The 27,316-nt window shown below is 42.4% G+C and overlaps 1 protein-coding gene across 2 annotated transcripts; it reads right to left on the bottom strand.

Annotated features, from left to right (window-relative positions):
• Positions 1-127: 127 nt before the first annotated feature.
• Positions 128-26,030, bottom strand: LOC311034688 (7SK snRNA methylphosphate capping enzyme-like). Of its 2 annotated transcripts, none has more exons than XM_084042636.1 (8): positions 25,752-26,030; positions 24,215-24,606; positions 15,565-15,812; positions 7,929-8,256; positions 5,964-6,540; positions 5,015-5,227; positions 4,425-4,530; positions 128-3,110 (listed from the first exon to the last, which is right to left on the bottom strand). In XM_084042636.1, the coding sequence occupies exons 2-8, from the start codon at positions 24,604-24,606 to the stop codon at positions 3,058-3,060; spliced, it is 1,917 nt and encodes a 638-aa protein (XP_083898762.1). In that variant the 5' UTR covers positions 25,752-26,030; the 3' UTR covers positions 128-3,057. The 2 variants fall into 2 exon arrangements, with proteins under 2 accessions (XP_083898762.1, XP_083898763.1); XM_084042637.1 differs by having other exon boundaries at positions 4,425-4,507.
• Between the last annotated feature and the right edge of the window lie 1,286 nt (positions 26,031-27,316).

Below are 27,316 nucleotides of genomic sequence, written 5' to 3'. Positions count from 1 at the left end.
AAGAGGAAGTCATTGTGCTATTTATCCTCACTCAGTTTACTGACTAAAATAGTTCAAAGAAAAGTGGTGCTGTTTAATGACTTGTTTTTCTTTTCTGAGCCTGAGTTAGACCCTGATTCACTCACAGATACAAGAATATGAAGAATTAGAGCTGGGCAATTCACAGAAAATATATCAAAACCGATGTTTAGAACCAATAACCGACTTAATCTTGCTCATTGTATTTCTTATATATCAATGGATCAACACAAATAAATTCTAATAGATTTTTTTAAATAATCAACTAAATTGATTGGTCTGATTACCACCTAATCCTGTATCCTACTATAATTCTAGTAACCTCTGTCTGTAGTGGGTCTGTAGTGGTAGGTGAAGATACCCGGTTCTCCTCAGTGTTATTAGCGTTTATGTGTAAAACACTGTCGCCATGGTTACGGGGCTGCCCAGCTATGGGACGAACTGCCTCCCGGGTTGCCAGATCATGTGCGCATATCCCCCCACGGCTGCGTCGACCGGGTATGGTCTAGTTGAGTTAAACATTATTATTATTATAAAACAGAATGAGAGTGAGCAAGCGTGCTTGAAGGGGGGCTGTTTATTTGAGACTATTGCACAGAGAAACAAATAGCCTATCTACAAGCTCACGTTGTAGATAGGCTATTTTTAAAGAAGGAATATTGGGGGGATTTTTTTTTATTGTGGAATGTTTTCCAAATCCACACAGATCAGATCTTGTATGGGGGTCTATGGCACAACATGTTTTCAGAAGGGGGAGGTCTGCTTCTCTGCGGACAAATATTAATTCGGGGGTCCTTGCCATGAAAATGTTTGAGAACAACTGGTTCAAACAACATTAGGAAACGAGACCAAATAAGCAACTACACTTTTAAGCAACTTTACAGAAAAACAATCCCAAAGTCGCTTTTAAAAAGCGGACATGGCAACGCTGTCGCCGAGAGAGGCATATCACAGGATACGTGGATTAAAATGAATTGTAATAAACACAGATGTATGTATTGGGTCTGACTCTGGACAGCGTCCTAGTGAACTATCCTACAGTGTGTCATCCCTGGTCGGGGGTTAATCTATAGTGTGAAAACCACAACCATATATGAGCTGATTTAAAGAAATAAAGTCCTGCAGTGTGTAATGCTTAACGATCAGACCACGTTAAAGGTCCTACAGTGTGTACCGGCCCTTAAAGGGTTAAATGTCACACAATGTGGGGACCCCCATGGGGGGTCACGACCCTTAGTTTGGGAGCCACTGCTGTAGAGGGATATAAAGGGTTAAAAACATGTTGTAAACACAGGACATTTTGTGCCTTTCATGGAAAAGACAGAAAAACAAAGCAATTAAAAACATGTTCATTCATTCAAACCTTTCCTCACGTTTAAAACACTTTTAATATTTAAAAAAATATATTTCCAGGAATTTCCTGACCGTCCATTTCCAACAGTTCCTTAAAACCACGGCAGGAAATCCCTTTGTCCATATATGGTTGCTCCATTTCAAGGCCTTCCCCACGTCCATATATGGTCACTCCATTTCCTTTCAACCTTAAAGGGATAGTTCGCTCCAAAAATAACTTTTCTTATGGATGAGTCACCTCATGGAGACATAAATTCATGGATATGTTTTAGTTTGTGTGTCATTCATAAGACAATACTGTCACAGCCTTTTCTGTTTTTGTTACAAAAGAACGATGGTCTTAGGACCTTGTTAACTCCTAACCAATCAGAGTGCAGAGGGGCGTCGCTCTAAATTTGGTGACGTCAGCGTGCTCCGTGCACAGACCGTGGGGGGGGGGAGGGGAGAGGGGACATAGATTGGTGAAGCAATAGGAAGCGCCGCACGAATCCGGTTGGCTGGGTTTGGATCCGCCCTTCAAGACCATGGATAGGGCTCGTTCTTTCAGTCTAATACTGTAATGACCAGCGCCTCGTGTGGTCAGACTATGTAACTACAGTCTGACTGTGTGGATGACAGTCTGGTGCTTCTGTAAGGAGCTAGCCTGGGCAGCGTTCCTTTTGGGGTATATGATCCGGTTGGGAGCGGACCGGATCGCGACAAACCGGAAAGACTCTCACCCCAAAATAGGTCCGTCCTATAAAATCCTTGATGCGGCGTAGTTTAGCTTATTTTTTAAATATAAATGTGAGTGTACTTTCCGGAGACTATTTAGCGTCTGTATTATCCGTATTATCCCACGGGGAAATTCTATTCCATTTAAATAGGGATTGGGGAACCAAAACAAAGCGGAACCGTAAAACCGGATGGTGACAATCCGGAAAGAGGATTCTTTTTTCTTTTCTTTTTTTCAGTAGGCGTGGCCTAGACCGGATCATATGGGTCTTTAGTAACGCAGACCAGGCTTTCCTCTGCGGTGGAAAGACTGGTGACGCGAGGTTAGTGAGGAGGTTTTATTTCCCAAGGGGGCGGGATCAAAAGAATGGCTCTGGACGCAATTGGTTAGATTTACAAGCAACTAAGTCATAGCCATATGATCATATGATAGTATGGTCATAGCGTGGCACCGAGTGACGCGCTATGAGCTTGTAGATCTGCTATTTTTGAAAAATCGGGAACATTTGTACAAATCTTTGAATATATATATATATATATATTTTTTAAAAGCAAACCTTTGTAACTCAAATCTTTGCTTCTGGGGGGTCCCTGGAACAACATATTTGAGATGGGGGTCCCTGGAACAACATATTTGAGATGGGGGTCCGCGGCCAAATACATATTATTTTGGGGGTCCTTGGCATGAAAAAGGTTTGAGAACCACTGCGGTAGGAGACACAAAGGAGACTCTTTGTGTCTCCTACCGGTCTCCATGGGGTGTGTAATCCATAGTGAACTATCCCTTTAATAAGGCCTTACCATTGTCCATATATGGTCATATGAAAAGAGAGATGGCTTCATGTTTGGGAAACTGATTATGACCATATAAGGAAATACCATTGTTTATAAAGTAATCCCTCTGTCCATATAAGGTCATGTTCATAAAGTAATCCCTCTGTCCATATAAGGTCATAGAAACGGGAAGTTCCATCACTTCCTGGAGGCGGAGCCTTTATGGAAGATGTAGATTGGCCGTTGGTCACCTAGCAACGCACGCACGCACGCGCACACACACACACACACACACACACACACACACACACACACACACACACACACACACACACACACACACACACACACACACACACACACACACACACACACACACACACACACACACACACACACTTTAGTTGTTCAGTTGTCAACATTTCACAGTCTGTGTGTGTGTGTGTGTGTGTGTGTGTGTGTGTGTGTGTGTGTGTGTGTGTGTGTGTGTGTGTGTGTGTGTGTGTGTGTGTGTGTGTGTGTGTGTGTGTGGTAAGTATGCTACAATTAAGATAGCAGTGTGTATTTTATAGGGCTGGGACTCGATTAAAAACATTAATCTAATTAATTAGAGGCTTTGTAATTACAGTAATGAATCGCAATTAATCGCATTTTAATTGCATATCAATATTTGACCTGAGAATATTAACAGTGAAAAGCATTTCTAATGGATTTTGGCATACGTCTTTAAGTACATGTACTCAAGAACTCTACTTAGGTACAATTTTGAGGTAGTTGCACTTGACTCTCGAGTATTTCCAATTTCTAATACTTTTACTTCTACTCCACTACATCTCAGAGGCAAATATTGTACTTTTTACTCCATTACAATTCATTGAAAACTTTAGTTACTTTGTAGATTTAGATTATTATTACAAAACATGGCCATTTGAAAGTAGCAGATCTACAAGCACAACGCATTGTGAGCTTGTAGATCTGCTATTCTCCACCACTGGAGGCTGGAAGAGTGTGTTGTTGTTACTGTTGTTTTTTATTCACCTGTTTCCTAGGCTGTGTGTTTTCCACTTCCTGTCGATTTCATTGGATATCATTGGTCATCTGACCAGTTTCATTGGATTTCATTGGCTAACCAACTAGCGTTTGTCTCAGGGGACATGCACACACATGTCCGTTCGCGACCGTTTTGCGTCCGTTTTGCGTCCGTTTCCGTTCGCCGGAAGTCCCATCCACTCCCATGTTAAAAAAAAAAGCGGGACCGTACCGGAAACGGTATGAAACGGACGCGAAACGGTCGCGAACGGACATGTGTGTACGTACCCTGAGACAAACGCTGGTTGGTTTGGTGCGCTGATATGATCGGTCCGTCTGAAACTGGTCCAGTGAGAAACGTTCCGCGGTGCAAAATTAGGTGCGATTAAAATGCGTTCATTTTTTTTAACGCAATATTTTTTCTGTAAATTAATTGATCGAAATTAACGCCATAAAGTCCCAGCCCTAATAATATATAATGAGTGTTTGTTACATGTGTGTAACAGTGTGTATTTAATATAGTGAGTGTGTGTTACCTGTGTGTAACAGTGTGTAGGAAGTGTATCCTACACTCCTTATAAGGTAACAGCTGAAGGTGTCGGGTTTCAGTCTGACGCTCCTGTAGTTGTGACGAGTCGTTGCCTAGCAACAACATCCCATCGTTAGAAAGTTACTGTCTCTAGCAACAACATCCCATCGTTAGAAAGTTACTGTCTCTAGCAACAACATCCCATCGTTAGAAAGTTACTGTCTCTAGCAACAACATCCCATCGTTAGAAAGTTACTGTCTCCTAGCAACAACATCCCATCGTTAGAAAGTTACTGTCTCCTAGCAACAACATCCCATCGTTAGAAAGTTACTGTCTCCTAGCAACAACATCCCATCGTTAGAAAGTTACTGTCTCTAGCAACAACATCCCATCGTTAGAAAGTTACTGTCTGTCTGTCTGTCTGTCTGTCTGTCTGTGTAATAGTTAGAATGTTACTGTCTCTAGCAACAAGATCCCATAGTTAGAAAGTTACTGTTTCCTAGCAACAAGATAACATCCCATAGTTAGCAAGTACGTCTCCTAGCAACAAAACACAATTTTACAATATATAACAGGCTCTATATTACAGTACTTACGGTAAGGTTTTTGCTTCGTGCGTAGCTGCTCCAGGGTTGAGCTTCCAGGATAAACATTCCGCCCGGCGACAGGCTCTGATAGGCCCGTTTAAACAGCCTGACCACGCCCCCGTCCCCTGATTGGAGCTGGACCCACTTGGTCACGCCCAGACACATGATGACATCGTACTGGCCTTGTCCAGGCCACGCCTCCTGCTCCGAGACATAGTCGCCCTGGAAACCAGACAGACAGACAGACAGACAGACAGTTAGTTTAAAGACGCACTGAAGTGACATTTTCGGTCATTTTATTTTGAAGGTTCAGCCTGAAACATGGGCTCAACGACTCTAAACCAATCAGAAGGTCCCATCCCTTCAGGCTATGGGACGTTGGATCTCAATCACTTCAGCCGTGCGCAACACGGCTAGTGTTTGTTTACAAGTGAGAGAGAGACGGCCAGTGAAGCACGTTTGCTACTACCTGGCTTATTTCTCACCTATAAAGTTTTCAGATACATATTTTAGTGTGCAGATGAAGTTTAAAATGAGTAATACACTCATCTTCAATGAGATTCAAAACGGAGTATCTCTGTAATTAAAATCAGCTGTGTTTGAAGAACGTGCAGCTATGGGAATCAAACAGGTGCATGTAATCAAGATTCATTTATATTCATGAAGGCTGTGTTATGTCATCACGCAGCACGTTTTCCTTTACAGGAAGTAATTAAGATTGGCTTTTTAGGGACTTTACATATAAAAATACGCAAAAATGGGTTTTTTCATTTTTTTTGCATCTATTGTTAGGTATGCCCATATGATGACCACGGATATGCTCTAAAAGTGTGAAAAACATATTTTTCATTTCACTACACCTTTAAAGATAGAAGTGTTGCTCATTAATAATGAATACACACACACACACACACACACGCACACGCACACACACACACACACACACACACACACACACCATGATGAAGCAGACGTTGCCGGGGAAACCGTGGTGGTCGTCATGGAGACGGAGCGGGGGGGCAGCGAGCGGGCCCCTCCCCACCCTGAAGGAGAGGGGAAACCCCGCCCCCCCCGTCGTCGTCTTGACGACGACCTCCTGGTGGCCACGCCCCTCTTCCTCCTCGTCGTCCCGGAGGCCACGCCTCTCCCGTGCCGCGACCGCCAGGTCATGTGACAGGAAGTGGCGGACGTTCCGATTGGCCGCGCGGACCAGCCGCCCGTCCAGCTCCACCCCCGTGACGTGGGCGGGGCCGAGGTGCCTGGCCACGCCCAGAGTCACGTGACCCGCCCCGCAGCCCACGTCCAGCACCCGCTTGTCTCTGAACCAATCGGCCTTCAGGAGGCGGAGCCTGGGGTCCTGGGCGGCGCCCACGCGGGGCCCCTCCTCCCCCGGCGGCGCGGCGGCGCCGTAGCAACCGTGGTAACCATAGTAACGGCTGTGGTTGCCGTGCTGGTAACGAGCTCTGTCCTTGGTCTTCTTCTTCGTTGGTGTCTGAGAGGAAGAGGAGGAGGAGTCTGGCAACGCGGCTCCACACCTGAAAACAAATAAATATATCATTTATCACATCCATATGATATATGTAAATATATGTAAATATATAATATATATAAATACATAATTCACATCATTCTTTCCAGCAGAAGAAAAAACGTCACTTCCATCCGTTCAAACGTTTTAGAAAAACCTTATTATCTTTTTAATGAAAAAATACATTTTCAACGGGCGATCGCTCCAAAATGGCCGATCGCGGTTTGATTGATTGATTGAATATTTTATTAAGCAAAACATTTAAAACAGCACAGTTACATTTAAAACACTTTGTCTAAAAGCAGTGGTGTGTTCTACCGTGGTACGCTGTATACGTAGTATGGCCTGCAGATTTTTTTCGTCGCCACCGTATACATTCAAAAACAGTTGGAAACGGCATATCTGATACGTTGATACGCATCTGATACGCTGCACCCAGGTGGCTGGGCTGGGGGGCGCAGCAATACAAACAGCAAGAATGTGGTCTGACCATCTGACTAGTCTAACTCTGAGGTGATGGCTTATCATGTAGCGTGGCTATTGTTCTTGAGGTGATAATTAATGGCCACTGGCGAAGGAATTCACACATTTCAACGACCTGCCATTCACTCCATTGAATAGGTCACTGAATTGAGTACTTCATTAGTATTCAAATTGCGCGTCATAGCACAGCAAAATCTTGAATCTTCAATGCCAAGTTAATACTATTCTGTAATAGATACAGGAATGCTCGCTGTTAACACTGCTATTATATCTGATAAGCCTAACCAGCATTTGTTTATAACAGTACTTGCACTTCTATGGTAATAAAAAAAAAAAAAAAAAAATGCATCCAAGGCTAAAAGCAGCTCCGAAGTGGTTGAGTTACAGGGTGATTAACATTAGAAACAGTAGAAAATCAATACAAAGCATATTGTAAGTGTAGCCTACTCAGTGTGTTACTATGAAACTGGGCCTGAGTGGGCCTGGCCGAGTTTGTGCGGGGCCAAAGCGATTTTTTTTTTTTACATTCATTAATTATAGGCGCATGCGTGCGGTGCGTGTGGGAGGAACTAGGGGGCGAATTGTTATAGTATACACCCTCCCAAAAAAATCTAGAACACATCACTGTCTAAAAGGTCTGTTCAAAAAAGTCCTTGGGGTCTTGTTTCCATTGAGGTCCTTGGTATTCAATTCATAGTCATATATAGTATATTTTTCATAAATATCAGATCTACAAGCTCATAGCGCGGCACTCGGTGCCGCGCTATGAGCTTGTAGATCTGCTATTTTTGAATAGCCCAAAGTGTAAAATAATGCTTTTTATCTCAAATCAAAAAAATGACACAGTTCCAGGTCTTAACGGGTTAAAAGCTTTGACTGGCAGGCAGAAGCACCAATCAAAAAAAAAATCACCTGTGTTCGGCTCCTCCCACCAGAGGGGTGTGGAAGCGGGCGGTGGGGGGCGGAGCTCTGACGGCCGACGGCGTGTCACAGGAGGCGGAGCCTAGCGACGACCTCGCGGCGGAGGTGGTACGGCGACGCCTCCGCTGGTCGCCGTGGTTACGGGCCTTGTTGTTGTTGTTGTTGTTGTTGTGGGCGTGGCCTCCGGCGGCGGGCGGGTGGGTGTGTCTTCGGGGCAGGATGGGCGGGACCACGTCCTCCCGGCAGTTGATTGACGTGTTGAGCTCACAGGAGAGAGGGGAGGAGGGAGGAGCGCTGCCCTCTCTGGACACGTGAGGTACTGCAACACACACACACACACACACACACACACACACACACACACACACACACACACACACACACACACAGGTTTGTATTTATGTACTTGTGAGGACATTTTATGAATGCCATTTCTTTCTTTTATTAATTTTTTTGTGATTTTTGTCTCCGCCAGCTGACTGTGTGTTTTTGCCCCAAAACACAGAAGCCACCGGCTTCGAACGCTATCAATGCATTGAATGGGAGATTATCACGTTTTATCAGACCATTGAATGGGGCGAGTAGGTGACGAGTAGGCGATACACGGACCTACCGTGATTTGTCAGACCATTCATTAGGCGTAATCAGGAGCTACTGACCTTTGATTGATTGATTGAAATTTTTATTAGGCAAAAGAATGTAAAACAACACAGTTACATTTATAATGCTTTTGTCTAAAAGGTCCGGCCAAAAAAGTCCTTGCGGGCTTGTTTCCATTGGGGTCCTACTTTGGAGGCGGAGCAGTCCTCACAACAATATTTACCATTCTGTGCCTATCGGTACATAACTCCAACGGCGCTGAGTAGGCTCAGGCGAGCGTCGCACCGCTCAGGTCGGCAACTCGGTCGCTTTAGCTCCCTCGGTGGTCCTTCACGGGGCTCCAGCTCGCCTGAGACTGCGCGCCTCCGTCATGGTCCCAAACCAAAACAACCAAAACCAAAACCGAAACTGAACTATTTAAGTCATCTCCGTTGGTAGGTCAGTATGTCTTGATAACACACCCAATGAATGGTCTGATAAATCGTGGGTAGGTAAGTAGGTCGCCTACTTCGCCCATTCAATGGTCTGATAAAACGTGATAATCTCCCATTCAATGCATTGATAGCATCCGAATCAGGTGTTTTGCCCCTCTGTGTCTGTGTGTCTGTGTGTGTCTGTGTGTCTGTGTGTCTGTCTGTGTGTCTGTGTGTCTGTCTGTGTGTCTGTGTGTCTGTGTGTCTGTGTGTGTCTGTGTGTCTGTGTGTGTCTGTGTGTCTGTGTGTGTCCGTGTGTCTGTGTGTGTCTGTGTGTGTCCGTGTGTCTGTGTGTGTCTGTGTGTGTCTGTGTGTCTGTGTGTCTGTGTGTCTGTCTGTGTGTCTGTGTGTGTCTGTGTGTGTCCGTGTGTCTGTGTGTGTCTGTGTGTCTGTGTGTGTCTGTGTGTCTGTGTGTGTCTGTGTGTCTGTCTGTGTGTCTGTGTGTCTGTGTGTGTGTCTGTGTGTGTCCGTGTGTCTGTGTGTGTCCGTGTGTCTGTGTGTGTGTGTGTGTGTCTGTGAGCAGCTAATCTCCGGCACCGTTGGACCGATCTGAGTGAAACTTTGTGGGAAAGAACTCTCCCCAGAGACCAAGAAAGAACCTCTGGCCGATGATAGACCTGTTATAGCGCCACCGAAAAACTATTTTGATATTATATTTGTCCAAACATCACGCAAATCGCTACACAGTATCTCTATAGTCATGTGATCAAGAAGCATCTCACATTCCATCCTGATTGGCTATGGCTATGATTGCCTTCTTAACTTCTTAACTTGGCAGCAGTGTCTCGTTTTGCACAAAATGCCTCAAATCATGAACACGGCTCCAGATTAAACGTTCACAGACTCACAGTCGGCCAAGAAAGAACCTCCACCACAAATATTTCACACCGACCTCATGGTGGCGCTACAACAACCATTATTTGTGTGTTTCTACATTATTCATATTCATATGTTTCTCCTTATCGCCCCCGCTCACTTCTGACACATTGCATTTTACGACATTTAGCGTTTTCTTCAAAACGCAGTTTTTGCTGTTACTCCTGCACATGATCTCTGGTCATGTGATCCAGATGACAGATTCCACAAGTGGAAATTTGTCTTTGGCTCACCAGACACTATACAGACATAGACAAACAACATTAGAGGTACAGCACAGCAGTGAGGATCACATCATAGAAATACACAAAACACCATCGCTAATAAAAGAAAGAAAAGGAGAGTAGACCCACATTAGGAACCTGTTTCATGATCATCATCGCCCTCATTTCATCATTATCATCATCATCATCATCATCATCATCATCACCACCATGCAGCAGGTCATTCTGTCGAGTTAAGAATGCTGACTGCTCTGGGGACAAAAGACTTCTTATAAATATTTTTGGTCGCTAGGGGAACTCTGTAGCGCCTGCCAGAGTTCAGAAGCTCAAACTCTCTAGAAAGAGGATGGGAGCCATCGGCTGTGATGCTCAGAGCTTTCCTCCTCACTCTCTCCCTGTACAATAGGCTCAAGGCCTTTTGGGGCTTGCCAATGATTTTGCTAGCCATTGACACAATCCTAGACAGTTTGTTCAGTAATTTACAGTTTAGGTGACCAAACCAGGCAGAAAGGTGAAATGTCAAAACACTCTCAATCATGGTCTTGTACTCAAGTTCTAGGACCCGCTGACTAACTCTGAAGCTATTTAGCTTTCTGAGTAGATAAAGTCGCTGGGAACATTTCTTATAGATGTGCTCTGTGTTACCAGAGAAGCTCATCCGGGAGTCTAGAACTGTTCCTAGATATTTAAAGTCCTCCACAGATTCTATGAGTTGGCCATCCAGCGAGACTGGCAGTATAGTAATATCTGGTTTAAGCATGAATAACTCCTTTGTCTTGCCTACAGTAATTTCTAGCTGGCTGGTATTACACCACCCTTCAAGTGCTACCGTGTGAGCCAGGTAGGCATCTACACCACGGGGGTCTGATTTAAGTAACAGGGCAACTAAGGCCATATCATCTGCATACTTAAATAGTTTAAAATATGTCTCATTGATCATAAATTCATTGGTAAAAAGAGAGAATAACACAGGGGACAATACACTTCCTTGTGGGCAACCAGTGCTCACAGTGAGCACCTCTGATGTGTTTTCCCTGGCACAAACCCTTTGTGGGCGACAAAAAAGAAAATCCCTGAACCACCAGATTAGGCTGGGATGTACCTTAAGATCAGCAGCCCTTTTCAGCAGGATATGATTAGATTATTCAGATCCTTTGACCACAGTGTGCGGGCCCTGTAGTCCTTGGGCCAGACGAGATATCGCTACCACTAAGTTGGCAAAACCTTACCTATACTAAATTGTTTTTTGGGCCAATATAAGTAAATAAAAATATGATAGACTTTCCATAGGAGCAGCTTTTTATATTTTTTGACATGTTGTTATTTTTCTCTATAGGCGGATTTTCATTCATAGCCAACAACATATTAAAAGTTATATAACACACTTTTTGGACATCACACTGCTCCTTTTTTTTTATAAATTAAACAAACCTGTGTGCAATTAAAGTAGTTGATGAAGTGGGTGTGGCCTATTTGGTGGTGGAGCAGTTTTTTCAGGAATCAAAGCTGAAGTAGTAGAGGCCCTAGGAGGGGTCCACGCGCGACTGCTTATTTTTTTTTCTAGTTTTGATTTTTGGCATCCATAGGACCTCTAATATTGGGATTTTGATGATCCCAAGAAAAAAAGTGGTCCCAAGTGTGTTTTTTTCAATGTTTTATTAACCCTATGAGACCTGCGGGATGGCTGGCTGGAACGCCGGCGAGTGTGGAACACTCAAATTTAGACATAGCCCAAAGATAGAGATACCATTTGATTCCAGACAACCTCAGGTTTCCAATGGGACCAACCTTGTCATGCTACCTTGGAAGGGGGCTAAATACCTAATGATTCAAAGTTAAGACAACATTTTGGCTAGGGAAAAACGACCATCACCATTTTCCAAATGGTCCCTTGAGCTGTCAACTCAATATATGTGAATGAAAATGGGTTACATGGATTCCTACAAGCCTCTCCTGTACAGACATGCCAAATGTATGCCTATCTCATGCAGTTCTGGGCAAGAACCATGCAGTGTTTTGCATGCAGTACAAATATGTAATTTCTGCCTATTGTAAAAAGGAGACCACTTCTAGGAGAGGAGACTGCATCTATAGCTGTATGAGACCACTGTACTGTATCTAGAAACCACTGTACTGTATCTAGACCACCACACTGTATCTATTGCTATCTGAGACCACTTTACTGTATCTAGAGACCACTGTATTGTATATATACCACTGTACTGCATCTATTGCTACATGAGACCACTGTACTGCATATATGAGACCACTGTATTGCATCTAGACCACTGTGCTGCATCTATATCCCACTGTACTGAATCTATAAACCACTGTGCTGCATCCAATCCCACTGTACTGAATCTATAAACTAATGTACTGCATGTATAGACCATTGTACTGCATCTATAGACCACATACATTGACCACTGTACTGTATCTATAGACCACTATACTGCATCTCAACTCAACACAGCTTTAAACATGTATATATAAAGCACATTTAACATGACTATGTCGCCACAAAGGCTCGGTAGATGCAGTACAGTGATCTACAGATGCAGTAGAGTGGTCTACAGATGCACTAGAGTGATCTACAGATGCAGTAGAGTGGTCTACAGATGCAGTAGAGTGGTCCACAGATGCAGTAGAGTGGTCTACAGATGCAGTAGAGGGGTCTACAGATGTACTAGAGTGGTCTACAGATGCAGTAGAGTGGTCTACAGATGCAGTAGAGTGGTCTACAGATGCAGTAGAGTGGTCTACAGATGCAGTAGAGGGGTCTACAGATGTACTAGATTGGTCTACAGATGCAGTAGAGTGGTCTACAGATGCAGTAGAGTGGTCTACAGATGCAGTATAGGGGTCTACAGATGCACTAGAGTGATCTACAGATGCAGTAGAGTGGTCTACAGATGCAGTAGAGGGGTCTACAGATGCACTAGAGTGGTCTACAGATGCAGTAGAGTGGTCTACAGATGCACTAGAGTGGTCTACAGATGCACTAGAGTGATCTACAGATGCAGTAGAGTGGTCTACAGATGCAGTAGAGGGGTCTACAGATGCACTAGAGTGGTCTACAGATGCAGTAGAGTGGTCTACAGATGCACTAGAGTGGTCTACAGATGCACTAGAGTGGTCTACAGATGCACTAGAGTGGTCTACAGATGCAGCAGAGGGGTCTACAGATGCACTAGAGTGGTCTACAGATGCAGTAGAGGGGTCTACAGATGCACTAGAGTGGTCTACAGATGCACTAGAGTGGTCTACAGATGCACTAGAGTGGTCTACAGATGCAGTAGAGGGGTCTACAGATGCAGTAGAGGGGTCTAGAGATGCACTAGAGTGGTCTACAGATGCACTAGAGTGGTCTACAGATGCAGTAGAGGGGTCTACAGATGCAGTATCGGTGTCCAGAGATGTCTACAGATCACGACAGTAGTCTACAGACATACTAGAGGGGTCTACAGACACACTAGAGGGGTCTACAGATCACGACAGGGGTCTACAGATGCACTACATGGTCTACAGATGCACTACAGTGGTCTATCGATACAGTACAGCAGTCTATAGATACAGTAGCTAGTCTATAGATGCAGTACAGTGGTCTTTAGATGCAGTACAATGGTCTATATATGCAGTACAGTGGTTTATAGATTCAGTACAGTGGGATATAGATGCAGCACAGTGGTCTAGATGCAATACAGTGGTCTCATATAGCTATCGATGCAGTACAGTGGTCTCATATAGCAATAGATGCAGTACAGTGGTATATATACACAATACAGTGGTCTCATATAGCTATCGATGCAGTACAGTGGTCTCATATAGCAATAGATGCAGTACAGTGGTATATATACACAATACAGTGGTCTCATATAGCTATCGATGCAGTACAGTGGTCTCATATAGCAATAGATGCAGTACAGTGGTATATATACACAATACAGTGGTCTCTAGATACAGTAAAGTGGTCTCATATAGCAATAGATACAGTGTGGTGGTCTAGATACAGTACAGTGGTTTCTAGATACAGTACAGTGGTCTCATACAGCTATAGATGCAGTCTCCTCTCCTAGAAGTGGTCTCCTTTTTACAATAGGCAGAAATTACATATTTGTACTGCATGCAAAACACTGCATGGTTCTTGCCCAGAACTGCATGACCATCTTGGATGGCATCTTGAAAATTATGCCTTTCTGCTAAGTATATTTTCCTGGATATTTGGGATGTTCTCAAGCATGCCTAAAGGTACCAGAATCAATTGAAAACCCTTTTGTATCAATGTTTAGGGAGGTTTAGTGGTACTCTTTCTTATATGCCTATTGACCGGTCTATTTCTCATAAAAAGTGCTTGTTTAAGATAAGGCTGAAAATGACCACCCCAGAATGAAATACTATGGGTAAATTATACATTTCCTGAATCCTTAGGGTCATGTCAGTATTCCAGTTGTTGTGTTTTGTGTCTCTGATGTTTCTTGATGCCACAGAACTAAAAGAAAATATATGGTTTAGGCGGAAATTGTGAGAAAAAAAAGGTTATTAAAGGTTTGAAGAGCTCCAGTGACCACTGTACTTATCATACATAGTCACCAAAGGGCTCGAATGAAAGCTCAAAGTGTCCCCTTAAAAATGATACCAAACATAAAATATAAAACATTGTAATATGCCCTGAACGTGAGCCAATACCAAGATATGTGTCTAAAATGCCATTTTTCAATGGGGGGTGGTAACTTTAGCAGCTGATAACCCCAATTTAGCTGGGCCTCAGGAAGGTCTATCATACAAAAATAATATCTAGGGATGTATAGGAATAAAAAAATCCCAACTAGAATTTGCCATCCCAGGTGGTAGCGATATGTGAGATTTTGGGGTTTGGCCCAAGGACTACTGGGTAGGCAACCCGGCCTGGCAGAGGAGCCACACGTCTCTAGTCAATAGCCCTGAAGCCCAACATAGCAGATCTACAAGTCTGAGCTTGTAGATCTGCTATTTTTGCTAATCATTTACCAAAAAACTAAAACAAAAACCATAAAAAAGGTTTGAATTCAGATTTATTTTTAAATTAAATTAAATATATAAATAAATATATAAATATATAAATATATAAATAAATATATGAATATATAAATATATAAATATATACATATGTAAATATATATAAATATATACATATATAAATAAATATATAAATATATAAATATATAAATATATACATATATAAATAAATATATAAATATATAAATATATAAATATATACATATGTAAATATATAAATATATAAATATATAAATATATAAATATATAAATATATACATATATACATATATAAATAAATACATATTCAAATAATATGTATTTTAAGGAAACGTAAAAATACAATTAAAAAAAGGGATAATTAGTCACAACATGAATAAATGAACTCATAATCATATTCACGAATATTCATGTTTCTACCTGCGAACACACTGGCCGCCGCCGCCTCCTTGACTCCTCCCCTTCCCGCTCTGTCCCCGCCTCCCCGGTGGCGGTGTCTCCGCCTACTCCTGTAGAGCCCGCCCCTGGCCGCGCCCCCCAGGCTGAGCGGCTCTCCCGGTTGGCTGAGGCTGAGCGGGTCGCTGCGGTCGCGAGGGAGGAGGATCTCCACGGGGTCTCCGCCCCGCAGCGGCAGGGGCGAGCACTGAGGGGTCTCCTGATTGGTCGCCCTGAAGAGGGGGAGGAGTCAGAGGAGTTAGTTACTTTTATCAGGAAATGTAAAAAAAAATGGTTATTTAGTCACAAGATACACACACACACACACACACACACACACACACACACACACACACACACACACACACACACACACACACACAGATCTACAAGCTCACAAGGCGTCACATGGAGACATATTGTGAGCTTGAAGATCGGCTATTTTTGATACTTTGATGTGACAGTGTGGTCACATGATGAAGTAGGACGTTCATATATATTATATATATATATATATATATATATATATATATATATATATATATATATATATATATATATATATATTATATATATATATATATATATATTATATATATATATATATATATATATATATATATATATATATATATATATTATATATATATATATATATATATATATATAATATATGAACGTCCTACTTCATCATGTGACCACACTGTCACATCAAAGTATCAAAAATAGCCGATATATATATATATATATATATATATATATATATATATATATATATATATATATATATATATATATATATATATATATATTAAAAAAAATAATCTAATTAATTAGAGGCTTTGTAATTAATGAATCTAAATTAATCGCATGTTTAATCGCATATCAATATTTGACCTGAGAAGCAATTTCTTTTCAGTTAAAACAGATGTTGGTATATGAGTGAATCAATGAGTGTATACATAAGTTTAAGCAACAAAAAATAGTTGCTTAAACAATGGAAACAAGGCCTCCGGGGCTTTTTGTGTTTTCCTTTAAGCAGAACCTGTGACTGTACTGACTGTACTGACTGTACTTACTGTACTGACTGTACTGACTGTACTGTTAACAATTATGTTGATTAAGTATTCAATCAATCAATCAATCAATCAATCAATCAATCAATCAAAGAACATGGTGATCTGTAAGGGTTCAGTTTTCACTCTCTAGTCTCTGTCTCCCTCCAGTGGACAGAGGTAACATTGCAACAGCCCACTCAGTGCAGACTAGACTTTCCAGCAGGAATTAATATTCATTCATTCTATAGAGCATTGGGCTTCAACAGGGGGTCCGGGACCCCTAGGGGGTCCTCAGAGTTACTACAGGAGGCCCGGGACCCCTAGGGAGTCCTCAGAGTTACTACAGGGGGTCCGGGACCCCTAGGGGGTCCTCAGAGTTACTACAGGAGGTCCGGGACCCCTAGGGAGTACTCAGAGTTACTACAGGAGTTCCGGGACCCCTAGGGGGTCCTCAGAGTTACTACAGGGGGGCCGCCAAATCTGTGTGTGATAGGAACTTAAAAAAACAAAAAAATATATTAACCACTTGAACCCTGGCATCCCTATTAGGCGGCTGCAGTTATGATTTGACCCAAAAAAAATTGCAACAAAAGTTTTCTCAATGGTTTATTGTAGTATCAGGTGTACTTAATAACATATCAAAAGTTTACCAAAATCGGACCACTAGAAAGGTCCGATTTTCAAAATGGCCGCCGCCAGATCCTTAAAATACCATTACTCCTTTATTATTCATCCTAGACAAGTAATTTTGGTGCCTAACCCCAGGTTTTGGTGATCTTGGATCTAATTAGCACAATATAAATTATATTCAAGTGATTACAAGTATAGAATTATAAAGCAATTGGTTATAAGCATGGTTATAAGCATATTTAACAATGTAATTTCAATAACATTTCTCCCTTTTCTACGTGCCATAATGCCCAGGATTGGTGAATTCATCACCTATACATGAATTCACTGTTGAAGCTTTCAGGAGATTTCTTTTGATAACAATAAGGAATAAATTCATTATTATTGGGTGGTACTGTGACATTTGTAAAAACATGGCTGTAACTGACAGACTGGGAATGTTACACAAATCTTGGAAGAAATTCCTTACAGAGAAGTTTCTTCACTATTTCCCCCCCCCCCCCCGATTATTAGCTTAATGAGCATCATTGTTTTCCCACTCAACAGTAAACAAACCAACGTACAGTATAAGTGTATACAGTGTATCTGCACATTTCCAAAGTGACAACTTAATCACTATTAAGACCTTTTTAATAGCAAATTGGCCAAATTCACAAATATTAGTGGAGAGAAATGGCCCCTTATGGGCCTGGAGAGGATGTGCAAGACAGTACAGAGCTATCACAACATGTATCTAGTGTCTGCTGTCTTGGGTGTCTAGGCAGGGGTGGTGGAGGAGTGTGGTGCGGAGAGGGTTTAGATTTGCTTGTCACAGACATCTTCTTATTCCTGAGATTGTAGTAGTTGTGTGGGTTTTTTGTGCAAACTTCATTTCACATGTCTTTTATTTTGTGATCGGTACTGCTATAGCAATAACCTTGAACCTTGATCTTTTTTTCTGGATAATTTTAACATCAAGAAGGCATAGGAGACAGACATGACGCCCTGGGCTCCAGTCTCCCATAGAATCCCGGCCTCCACGCTGTGTCCATGCTGCTATCCAACAAACAAGCATTGCTTTCTGTGTACACCTAATGGTTAGACTATTTTTTTGTTCTGGAGAGGGGAAAGGACGCTCTGAGCCATAATGATAAGTCACTAAGTCACCGACTCTCCTGTGAGCCAGTCCGACATAGGGACACCCCTGTCTGCCTGACACACAGTCATGCACCACATGGTCTTACAACCACCACTATGGGGGGTCCGTCCTCACTAACTATGGCCACTCACGAGTGCCATAGGGCATAGGAGCCAGCATGGAGGTCCACTTGGGACCAGTGGGACTATCCAGTGAGCCAGGCGACATAGGGACACTCCTCTCAGCCTAACACATAAGCTTCATTTCTACCTCCTCCTCACTCCGTCCTCCAGCGTGACTTAGAAATTGTTTGCATCCCAAATGCTAATTTGCTTTTGGAGTTGCTGAGAACCAGGTGAGCGCAGGCTCCCTAAGCCACTTGGAGTGAAATATGGCAAGATACAAGTATATCTTTCATGTATCATTTGCGGCACTGTTTTTGTTAAAATGCGTGGTGGCGTATAATTTCTCCTCCTCCACATGACAACCCTCCGAGCTCCGAAATAGTCCAGCAATCCAACTGTGTGACACGTCATAATTGCTGTCACTTAAAAATTACGCTCCTTGCCTCCTCACCTCCTCCCTCGGAGGCAGGGCTAAGGCGGGAGTGGAGGACTTAATGATGGACACTTGAATATTGGAATTTGGCTCGCGATGCACAACGTGGAGGTCTTAGAACTACCACCACAGGGGCCGACAAGCCCCATTCTCTTTAACTGCCTATGAGCACTCGTCCTGAGCTCCCAAGTGCCCCACTATAGCTTTAATGGGACATGTCTGAGCCAACTGTTGGAGGTTTTGCACCTCGGACATGGGGGAGAGGAGAAGCTCAGGGTCTCCTTGGCTCCTATAACTTTGCTCTTCTGTGCTCCAAGTGCCCAGGGAGCAATCCAGTGACCCCCACTCCCCATACTCCCCTGTACCCACCTGAGGGGAACCCTAGGCCCTCTAAACTCTACACCAGACCCCCTTTTACCTCCTCACACAACCCTACCCCCCATACTCCCCTCTGCCTAGGCCCCCAGTAGAGACATGGGTTTTGACAGCTCTTCACTAACCTCCGTAGCCACCCCCACCCCACCCCCTCTTACTCACTCACACTGATTGCCTTCCTAATGTGTTAAAACGTTCTTCAAAAATCTATTTATTGTTTTTCAAAATCTTGTGTCTACAAGATGACACTTTGATTCACATTTGATCCACAGAGCTATCCAAAACCTTTCAATATTGCATGCAATACTATATCAACTGACAATATTCTCTTTCTCTGCCATGCACCTTCTGAATGACAAAATTGACAAAAATGAAAATTGTGACTTGTGTTTTAAGGATATCTTGAAGCCTTGTTCCAGTAAAAAAAAATAGAACTAGTTTATTGCATAATTAGTTTAGTTAACTTGAAACGGGTGACCATTTCAGAGGGTTTTAAGTCACAAACAAAATATTGGATTTCACAATTATCTAATTGTATCTCTGCAATTTGGACAATTCCAGTGGATTTCTAGGCCCCCAAAACATAGGGTAAGACACAAAAAGTATTTGTCTAGGAGAAATAATGAAGGAGTTAGGTTATTTTAAAGATTTTTTGGCCATCTTGGACGCCATCTTGAAAATAACACCTTTCCAGTTCTCAAACTTTGGTAAACTTTGAGTATGTTATCAAGGACACCTAATACTGCAAGAAACAGTTGAAAAACATTTTGTTGCAATTAGTTTTGGGTTAGGTGCTTTTTTTCATAACTGCAGCGGCCTATATTACAAAGCTGGACATGAGCAGTAGAGAGGGTGACATAATACATAATAAAGTAGACAGGGTGACTCACAGGGTGAGCGTCTCCAAACAGGCCCGTTGAGGGACAGTGAACCCCTGTTTGCGGGACATCGCGGGTCACATGCACGCGCAGGGCGGATTTTGTTAGTTTTTTTTTATTTTTGGTTACTTACTATGTGGGTTTTAGGGTTAGGATGAGGTTAGGGTTTTGTTATTTCATTCTTATATTTGCCTGATTTTACCGATTTATTATCAAAAAAAAAAAAGAAATCATGGATCTGTGAGAGTGAGGGTGTTGTGTCGTACGCACAGTGAATGGCCGTGACGCAGTTCTCACTATAAACCCTTTGTTTCAGACAATAACACATATAATGCAGCTAGATTTGCCAACAGTCCCGTATTAGCCGGGACGCCCCGTATTTGAGCCAAAAGAGGCGTGTCCCGTACGGGACTTTGTTTGTCCCGGACTCTGTAGACACACACACACAATTCCTCTGTGTTGGAAAACCTCACACATAAAACCACTACCCAAAATCCAATGTCCAAAAGAACATAAGGATTATAGACCCATAGCTCTCACTTCAGTGATCATGAAATCACTGGAAAGAATACTGTTGCAACATCTTGTAAGTATAACTAAAGACAAATTTGACCCCTGTCAGTTTGCTTATAAGAAAGGTTGCGGTACAGAGGATGCGGTTGTCACACTGGTCCACTTCATTACAAAACACCTAGATAAGTCTAATAAGAATTATGCAAGGGTGCTGTTCTTAGACTTCTCTTCAGCTTTCAATACAATACAGTCTGATATTCTGGTGTCAAAGATGGTGCAGTTGCAACTGAATCCATACTTAATTCACTGGTATGCTTCCTTCCTTACTAACAGAGTACAGAGGGTGAAAGTGAACAAAACCCTCTCCGCAGCATTAACTACTAATGTTGGTGCTCCCCAGGGTTGCGTAAGCTCAGCTGTACTTTTCACCCTTTATACTGACAGCTGTCGTACTGAGGAATGTCTGTCTGAATGTCGCACTGACAAAACAGACCAATACATTCTAAAGTACTCTGACGATACAGTTTTGATTTCCCTTTTGGATAGTTCCAGTGATCCTGGACTGCACCAACACAGAGTAAATAAGGTGGTGGAGTGGAGCGATAACAACGCTCTTATCATTAACACAAAAAAGACAGAGGAGATTGTTTTTGGTGCCCCACTAGAGATACACAGATCCCCCATAACTATTCATAGTGAACAGATCAACCAGGTATGTTCGTATATATACCTAGGAGTAGTAATTGACCACCTTCTGTCATGGAAAGAACAGATTGAATCAGTGGGTAAGAAGACAAAGCAAAGAGTCTATTTCCTTCGCCGTTTGCGATCTTTTGGTGCTAGTAGACAGATTCTTCTTTTGTTTTTCACTTCTGTTATAATGAGTGTTCTTCAGTACTGTAGTACCACCTGGTATGGATGTCTGTCTGTAGCCTTAAAGTCACAACTACTGCAGCAACTGAACATTTGTTCAAAGATTGTTGGACAGCCACTTCAGAGGCTCTATACAACTACGTATAATGATAGTATGATAAGGCTGGCAAGGAATATCACTTCAAACACTAGCCATGCTTTGTATGGAGAATATAGGTTGCTGCCTTCAGGAAGGAGATACGGTGTTCCTACATACAATAAGGTCAAACTGAAGAGGTCCTTTGTCCATCAGACGACACTGAGGCTTAATCAGGATTTATAGGCCAAGGGTAGGCTGAGAGGTGGACATTGCTCTTGTCTTTGTATGTCTTTATGTATGTATTTTGTATTGTGTTTTGTTTTTCTTGTGTCATGTCAAATGTGTAAACTGTTTATTGTTGCATACATGGCTGCTGGGTCGCAAGACAAATTTCAGTGTGAACTGACAATAAAGTATTATCGTATCGTATCGTACTCCGGTGTAAAAGGATAAATAAAAAATATATTTCTGTTTGCGCACACTGCAGTGTGTCTGGCTGCGTGTTTGTGTGCTGTATGCGAAGGGCGCTAGGACCGCTCAGTTGACAGGGCAGGCACAGTGCTCGCACGAGTGCTTGTGTGTGTGTGTGTGTGTGTGTGTGTGTGTGTGTGTGTGTGTGTGTGTGTGTGTGTGTGTGTGTGTGTGAGATTTTCTCCGGTGGGAACGGCATCATTGTTTGTGTGGCATGTCAGCCTGTTCCCAACCCTAAAACCGAAATAAAGTAACAAAAAAAGTAACTTTATCCGCTGCGCGCGCGTGCATGGGTCCCGTTTCTACAGTTCTGGATGTTGGCAACCCTAAATGCAGCTGAGACACTTTGGTCAACTTCATCATGTACTTGCATAATACATGGTCTTTACCTTTAGTCTACTTTGGATGTGATGGATAAGGTTCTGTGCAGAGTGACTGCAGTCTATTTAGAAACACTTGGACCCGACCTGGTCGTAGTGTCACTGTTGTCAGGTGACAACAGCAGTGACAACTCCTGACATTATCAGAACGGCAGCTGTTAAATCCTCTGATCTCTGATGACCGTAACATTCTCAGCGTTCTCCTCTTCAATACCTTCGGTTTTGGTCAAACTATGAGCACCAGGAGGTTGTTTGTTTATAATTATTCACAACGTGGTCGCTAGTTTGAGTCGTGGCGGGGGTCTATCTGTAGCTTTCACTGTTTTAAAATACTCGCTTAAATCTGCACACTTTGCAGCTTTAGCACAGATAGCTCTTGTATTTATCCTCTCATTATGTTGTTGAGCTCCTGATTATTTTATTTCCCCAAATTCCACTTGCAAACAAGCCAGTGAATGAAATCACGTGTTGCTGCTGAAATACAAGAACGCCTCGTCCCAAAACACACTCGCCCCGGCCCGGGGATATCCATCTGGCCTCGGTCGGCGAAAAACATAAGGGCGAGTGTGTTTTGGGACGAGTGTGTTTTGGGCTGCGTTTCTCGACACACACACACACACACACACACACACACACTCACAACGCCTCGCGCTGCGAGGCGTTGTGAGCTTGTAGATCTGCTATTTTTTGGCAAAGAGGTGTTTGGTGTAGAGGGAAAAAAGAGCAGACCAAGTAAACGAAAAAATAAGAAATCTGAAACACAATTTTATATCAAATAGAGGGGGTCCCTGCTTCATCTCTCTCTCAGCTAGGGGGTCCTTGGTCCTTGGCCTGAAAAGGTTGAAGACCCCTGCACTAGAGGACTATATATATGTATATATATATATATATATATATATTATAATACCATACTATTATGAATGGATGACGTGGTAAAAATTAGAATTAAGGCTAGTTTGCTAAAGTATAGAAAACAAAGGTTTGGCTTTTAAAATAAACATTTGTATTCTTCCCTTTATGTCTTTAAAGGGTAAGACCACTGTGGTAGAGGTTTGGGTTGTGTAGTTACCTTGCCATGATGTAACTCTAAAGGTGGGCAAGAAATTAAAAATAATTGCTCCGTTGATTAGAAATTGATAATTCAAAATATGCTCCTCATTGACTTACATTGTACGGTAAAACAGATCTCCAAGTCACTCTTTTAGCACATAAATGAACCCAAACATAGCTGACTCAGACAATATAGAACATCACCAAACCCACTACTGTTTGTTTTTTTTAATAAAAATGTCAACTTCCTGTTGATTTTACTATTAGAAGATCTGGATCCGGATCCGCCGATCCAGTCCGGGTTTTCTACTTATTAAAAATGGCAAAATCAACAGGAAGTTGACATTTTTATTTAAAACAAAAACAGTAGTGGGTTTGGTGATGTTCTATATTGTCTGAATCAACTTTGTTTGTGTTCAAGTCAATGAGGAGCATATTTTGAATTATCAATTTCTAATCAATGGAGCAATTATTTTGTATTTCTTGCCCACCTTAGGAGTTACATCATGGCAAGGTAACTACACAACCCAAACCTCTACCACAGTGGTCTTACCCTTTAAATACAATGAACTATCTCTGAAATATAGGGTCATTGTACTGTGTGTGTGTGTGTGTGTGTGTGTGTGTGTGTGTGTGTGTGTGTGTGTGTGTACCTGTTAACTTCGTCGTCCAATAAGGAGTTGAGGTTCAGCGGGTCAAAGATGTTCCCGCCCAGCAGGAAGTGACTCGGCAGAACGGGCTCTGCTGATTGGCTGTCGCTGTTGACGCGCCGACGGCGCTTATTGGCCGGTCCCTTCAGGCCGGATCCGCCCACCGTGTAGCGCCGCTTCGCCATTCGCTGAGGAGGAGGGCCCGAGGGCGGGGCTTGGAGCTGGACACCATTCTTCGGTCGCAGGGGGCGTGTCTTCCCGTTCCCGCCCACCACTTTGGGCTGCTCCGATAGGCCGACGGGGGCCGGGAAGGCGGGGCTGGCTTTGACGGGCGGTCTGATGGCCGTCCTATCAGGAGACAGGACGGTCTCTCTGTCCAATGACATCTCGATCATCTGGATGATGTCAGGAGAGACAGAAAGACACGACAGCCAATCACAAGCAAGGAAAAAACGCGTTGCACAATCCCATTGGGCCATTGGCAGTGGTCTAAAGTAACTAAGTACTTTTTGTGTCCCCATTAATGTCCCCAGTTCAAATATGATTATTTTGGGGGGTTCCCAGTTCAAATATGATTATTTTGGGGGGTCCCCAGTTCAAATATGATTATTTTAGGGGGTCCCCAGTTCAAATATGATTATTTTGGGGGGTCCCCAGTTCAAATATGATTATTTTGGGGGGTCCCCAGTTCAAATATGATTATTGTCTCCTCCAGAGGTGGAGAGTATGTCTTCGTCTCCGTCCTTCCGTGTGTTTCACGTGACAATATGTTGAAAGGGTGTGCTTTGATTGGCTAGCGAGACGCATGATGAAATAGAGACTATAAATAGGTGTCACTTCAAAAAATCATTTATATTTTTTGAAGTGAGGTAAGACAGGATGAATCAGGAACAGTACTGGTGGAGACCTGTGCTCCGAGGAGCACATTTTCTAGTTTAAAATTATTTTGGGGGGTCCCCATTTCAAATATGATTATTTGTAATTATTTTGGGGGGTCCCCATTTCAAATATGATTATTTATAATTATGTTGGGGGGTCCCCATTTCAAATATGATTATGTATAATTATTTTGGGGGGTCCCCATTTCAAATATGATTATTTATAATATTTTGGGAGGTCCCCATTTCAAATATGATTATTTATAATTATTTTAGGGGTTTCCCAGTTCAAATATGATTATTTATAATTATTTTGGGGGGTTCCCACACTCCGCCGCTCGTCAAATTATTGTCTCAGGGTATATAAGTAAATTATTATTTTGGGATCATTTTGGGGTGTACTATCCCTTTAACACCAAATCTGTTATAGCAGATCTACAAGCTCACAAGACCTTACCATAATGACACACACACACACACACACACACACACACACACACACACACAGTCTAATCTAATTTACATAAGCCACGCCCCTAACTGCGCGATATCTCCACGCCTGCTCATGAATAGTGCACACGTGCACGCGCCCCTACTTAAACAGACGAGAGAAAAAACTAAACAAAACAAACAACACAAAACACACAAATCGTGCTACACACCGTTAGCTCCCGCTGCTAGCCACACTCATTGCTAACCAGATACTTCCTGGTGCGTGACGTCACATCCGCTGTAAAAACTAAAAGACAACAACGTTGATGCTAACGCGTTAGCATGCTAACTGTGTGTGTGTGTGTGTGTGTGTGTGTGCGTGTGTGTGTGTGTGTGTGTGTGTGTGTGTGTGTGTGTGTGTGTGTGTGTGGGTGTGTGAGACGTGCGTGCGTGCGCGCAAGCGCGCGCGTGTATGTATGTAAGTATGTATGTGTGAGTGCGTGCGCGTGTTTCACGCTGTTCTCACAGTGTCTCGCGCGGCTCCAGTCTCGTCCTTTTATACAGACACAGTCCCTGGACCCCATAGCCCGGGAGGACGGCCCCGCCCCCCCTGTCTCGCTGTGATTGGTCAGTTTGTGGTCTCCATGGGAACCGTTGATAAGTTCTAACGTAGGCCTATATCCTATTTTTTATGTTTATTTTGTTGTTTTGTTTTTCATAAATTAAATAAATTAAATGTCGTCGTACGAGTGAGAATATCAGATCTATAAGCTCACAGCCACGCGCTGTGAGCTTATAGATCTGATATTTTCATAAAAAAATGTTTATGTGACGTCTCTGTGAATTGAGTACAAAGACCACAATGGAAACAAGCCCTAAATCCTCATAACAGACCTTTTATAGATCTGTACTTTATATGCTCTTTTTTTTCTACTTCTAATGTAGTATTCAATCAATCAATCTGTTTGATTACATAGATAGATCTATAAACCCTTAAACAGTATGTATAGATCTATGTTAGGTTAATAATTATTATTAATAGTTTTGTTTATAATGTAATTTAATGTAATTTATTCATGTTTTTATTCTCTTCTCAACTATAATACATGTAAATATATGTATAATTTATAGTGTAATGCAGTGGTTCTCAAACTTTTTCATGTCAAGGACCCCCAAATTGACACTTATCAGCCCGCGGACCCCCATTTGAAAAGATATGCCAGTGACCCCAATAAGAGAATATTTTTATGGCTCTCTAGCAGTGATTCTCAACCATTTTAATTTCAAGGACCTCCAGTTTGACATGCATTAGGGCTGCGGACCCCCATTTAATGGCATATCTATCTCTGGGACCCCAATTCATATTGTAAAATCAATGTTAATGTAACTCTGAGAGTGTCCGTTTGTACACTCTCAGAGTTACAGACCCATAAGGGCCCATTTGGTTCCTATCCATCATTTAGCTGGGGACCCCCTGGAACCCCCTCAAGTACCCCTGGGGGTCCCCGGACCCCACTTTGAGAACCAATGGTGTAATGTTATGTATATAATTAATTTATTGTTCATAATGTCATTTCTATAATTTATGTATACATATTTGTATTGTTTATAATGGGATTTTAATGTATTAATATGTGTATTAATGTATAAATATATGTATTTTTTATAATTGATTTGATTCTGAAGTAACAAACTAAACATTTAAAATATAAAATGTCATTCATCACCACCAGCCAATCACAGCTCACTGTCCCTCCGGGGCGATGGGATCTCAAAGGCACGCGTGGTGGTCGCT

Source organism: Gymnoscopelus microlampas (assembly GCF_963454915.1).
Source record: "Gymnoscopelus microlampas genome assembly, chromosome: 19".
NCBI lineage: Eukaryota > Metazoa > Chordata > Actinopteri > Myctophiformes > Myctophidae > Gymnoscopelus > Gymnoscopelus microlampas.
The sequence above is the reverse complement of the archived record's forward strand: the minus strand, read 5'-3'. Positions and strand labels throughout refer to the sequence as shown.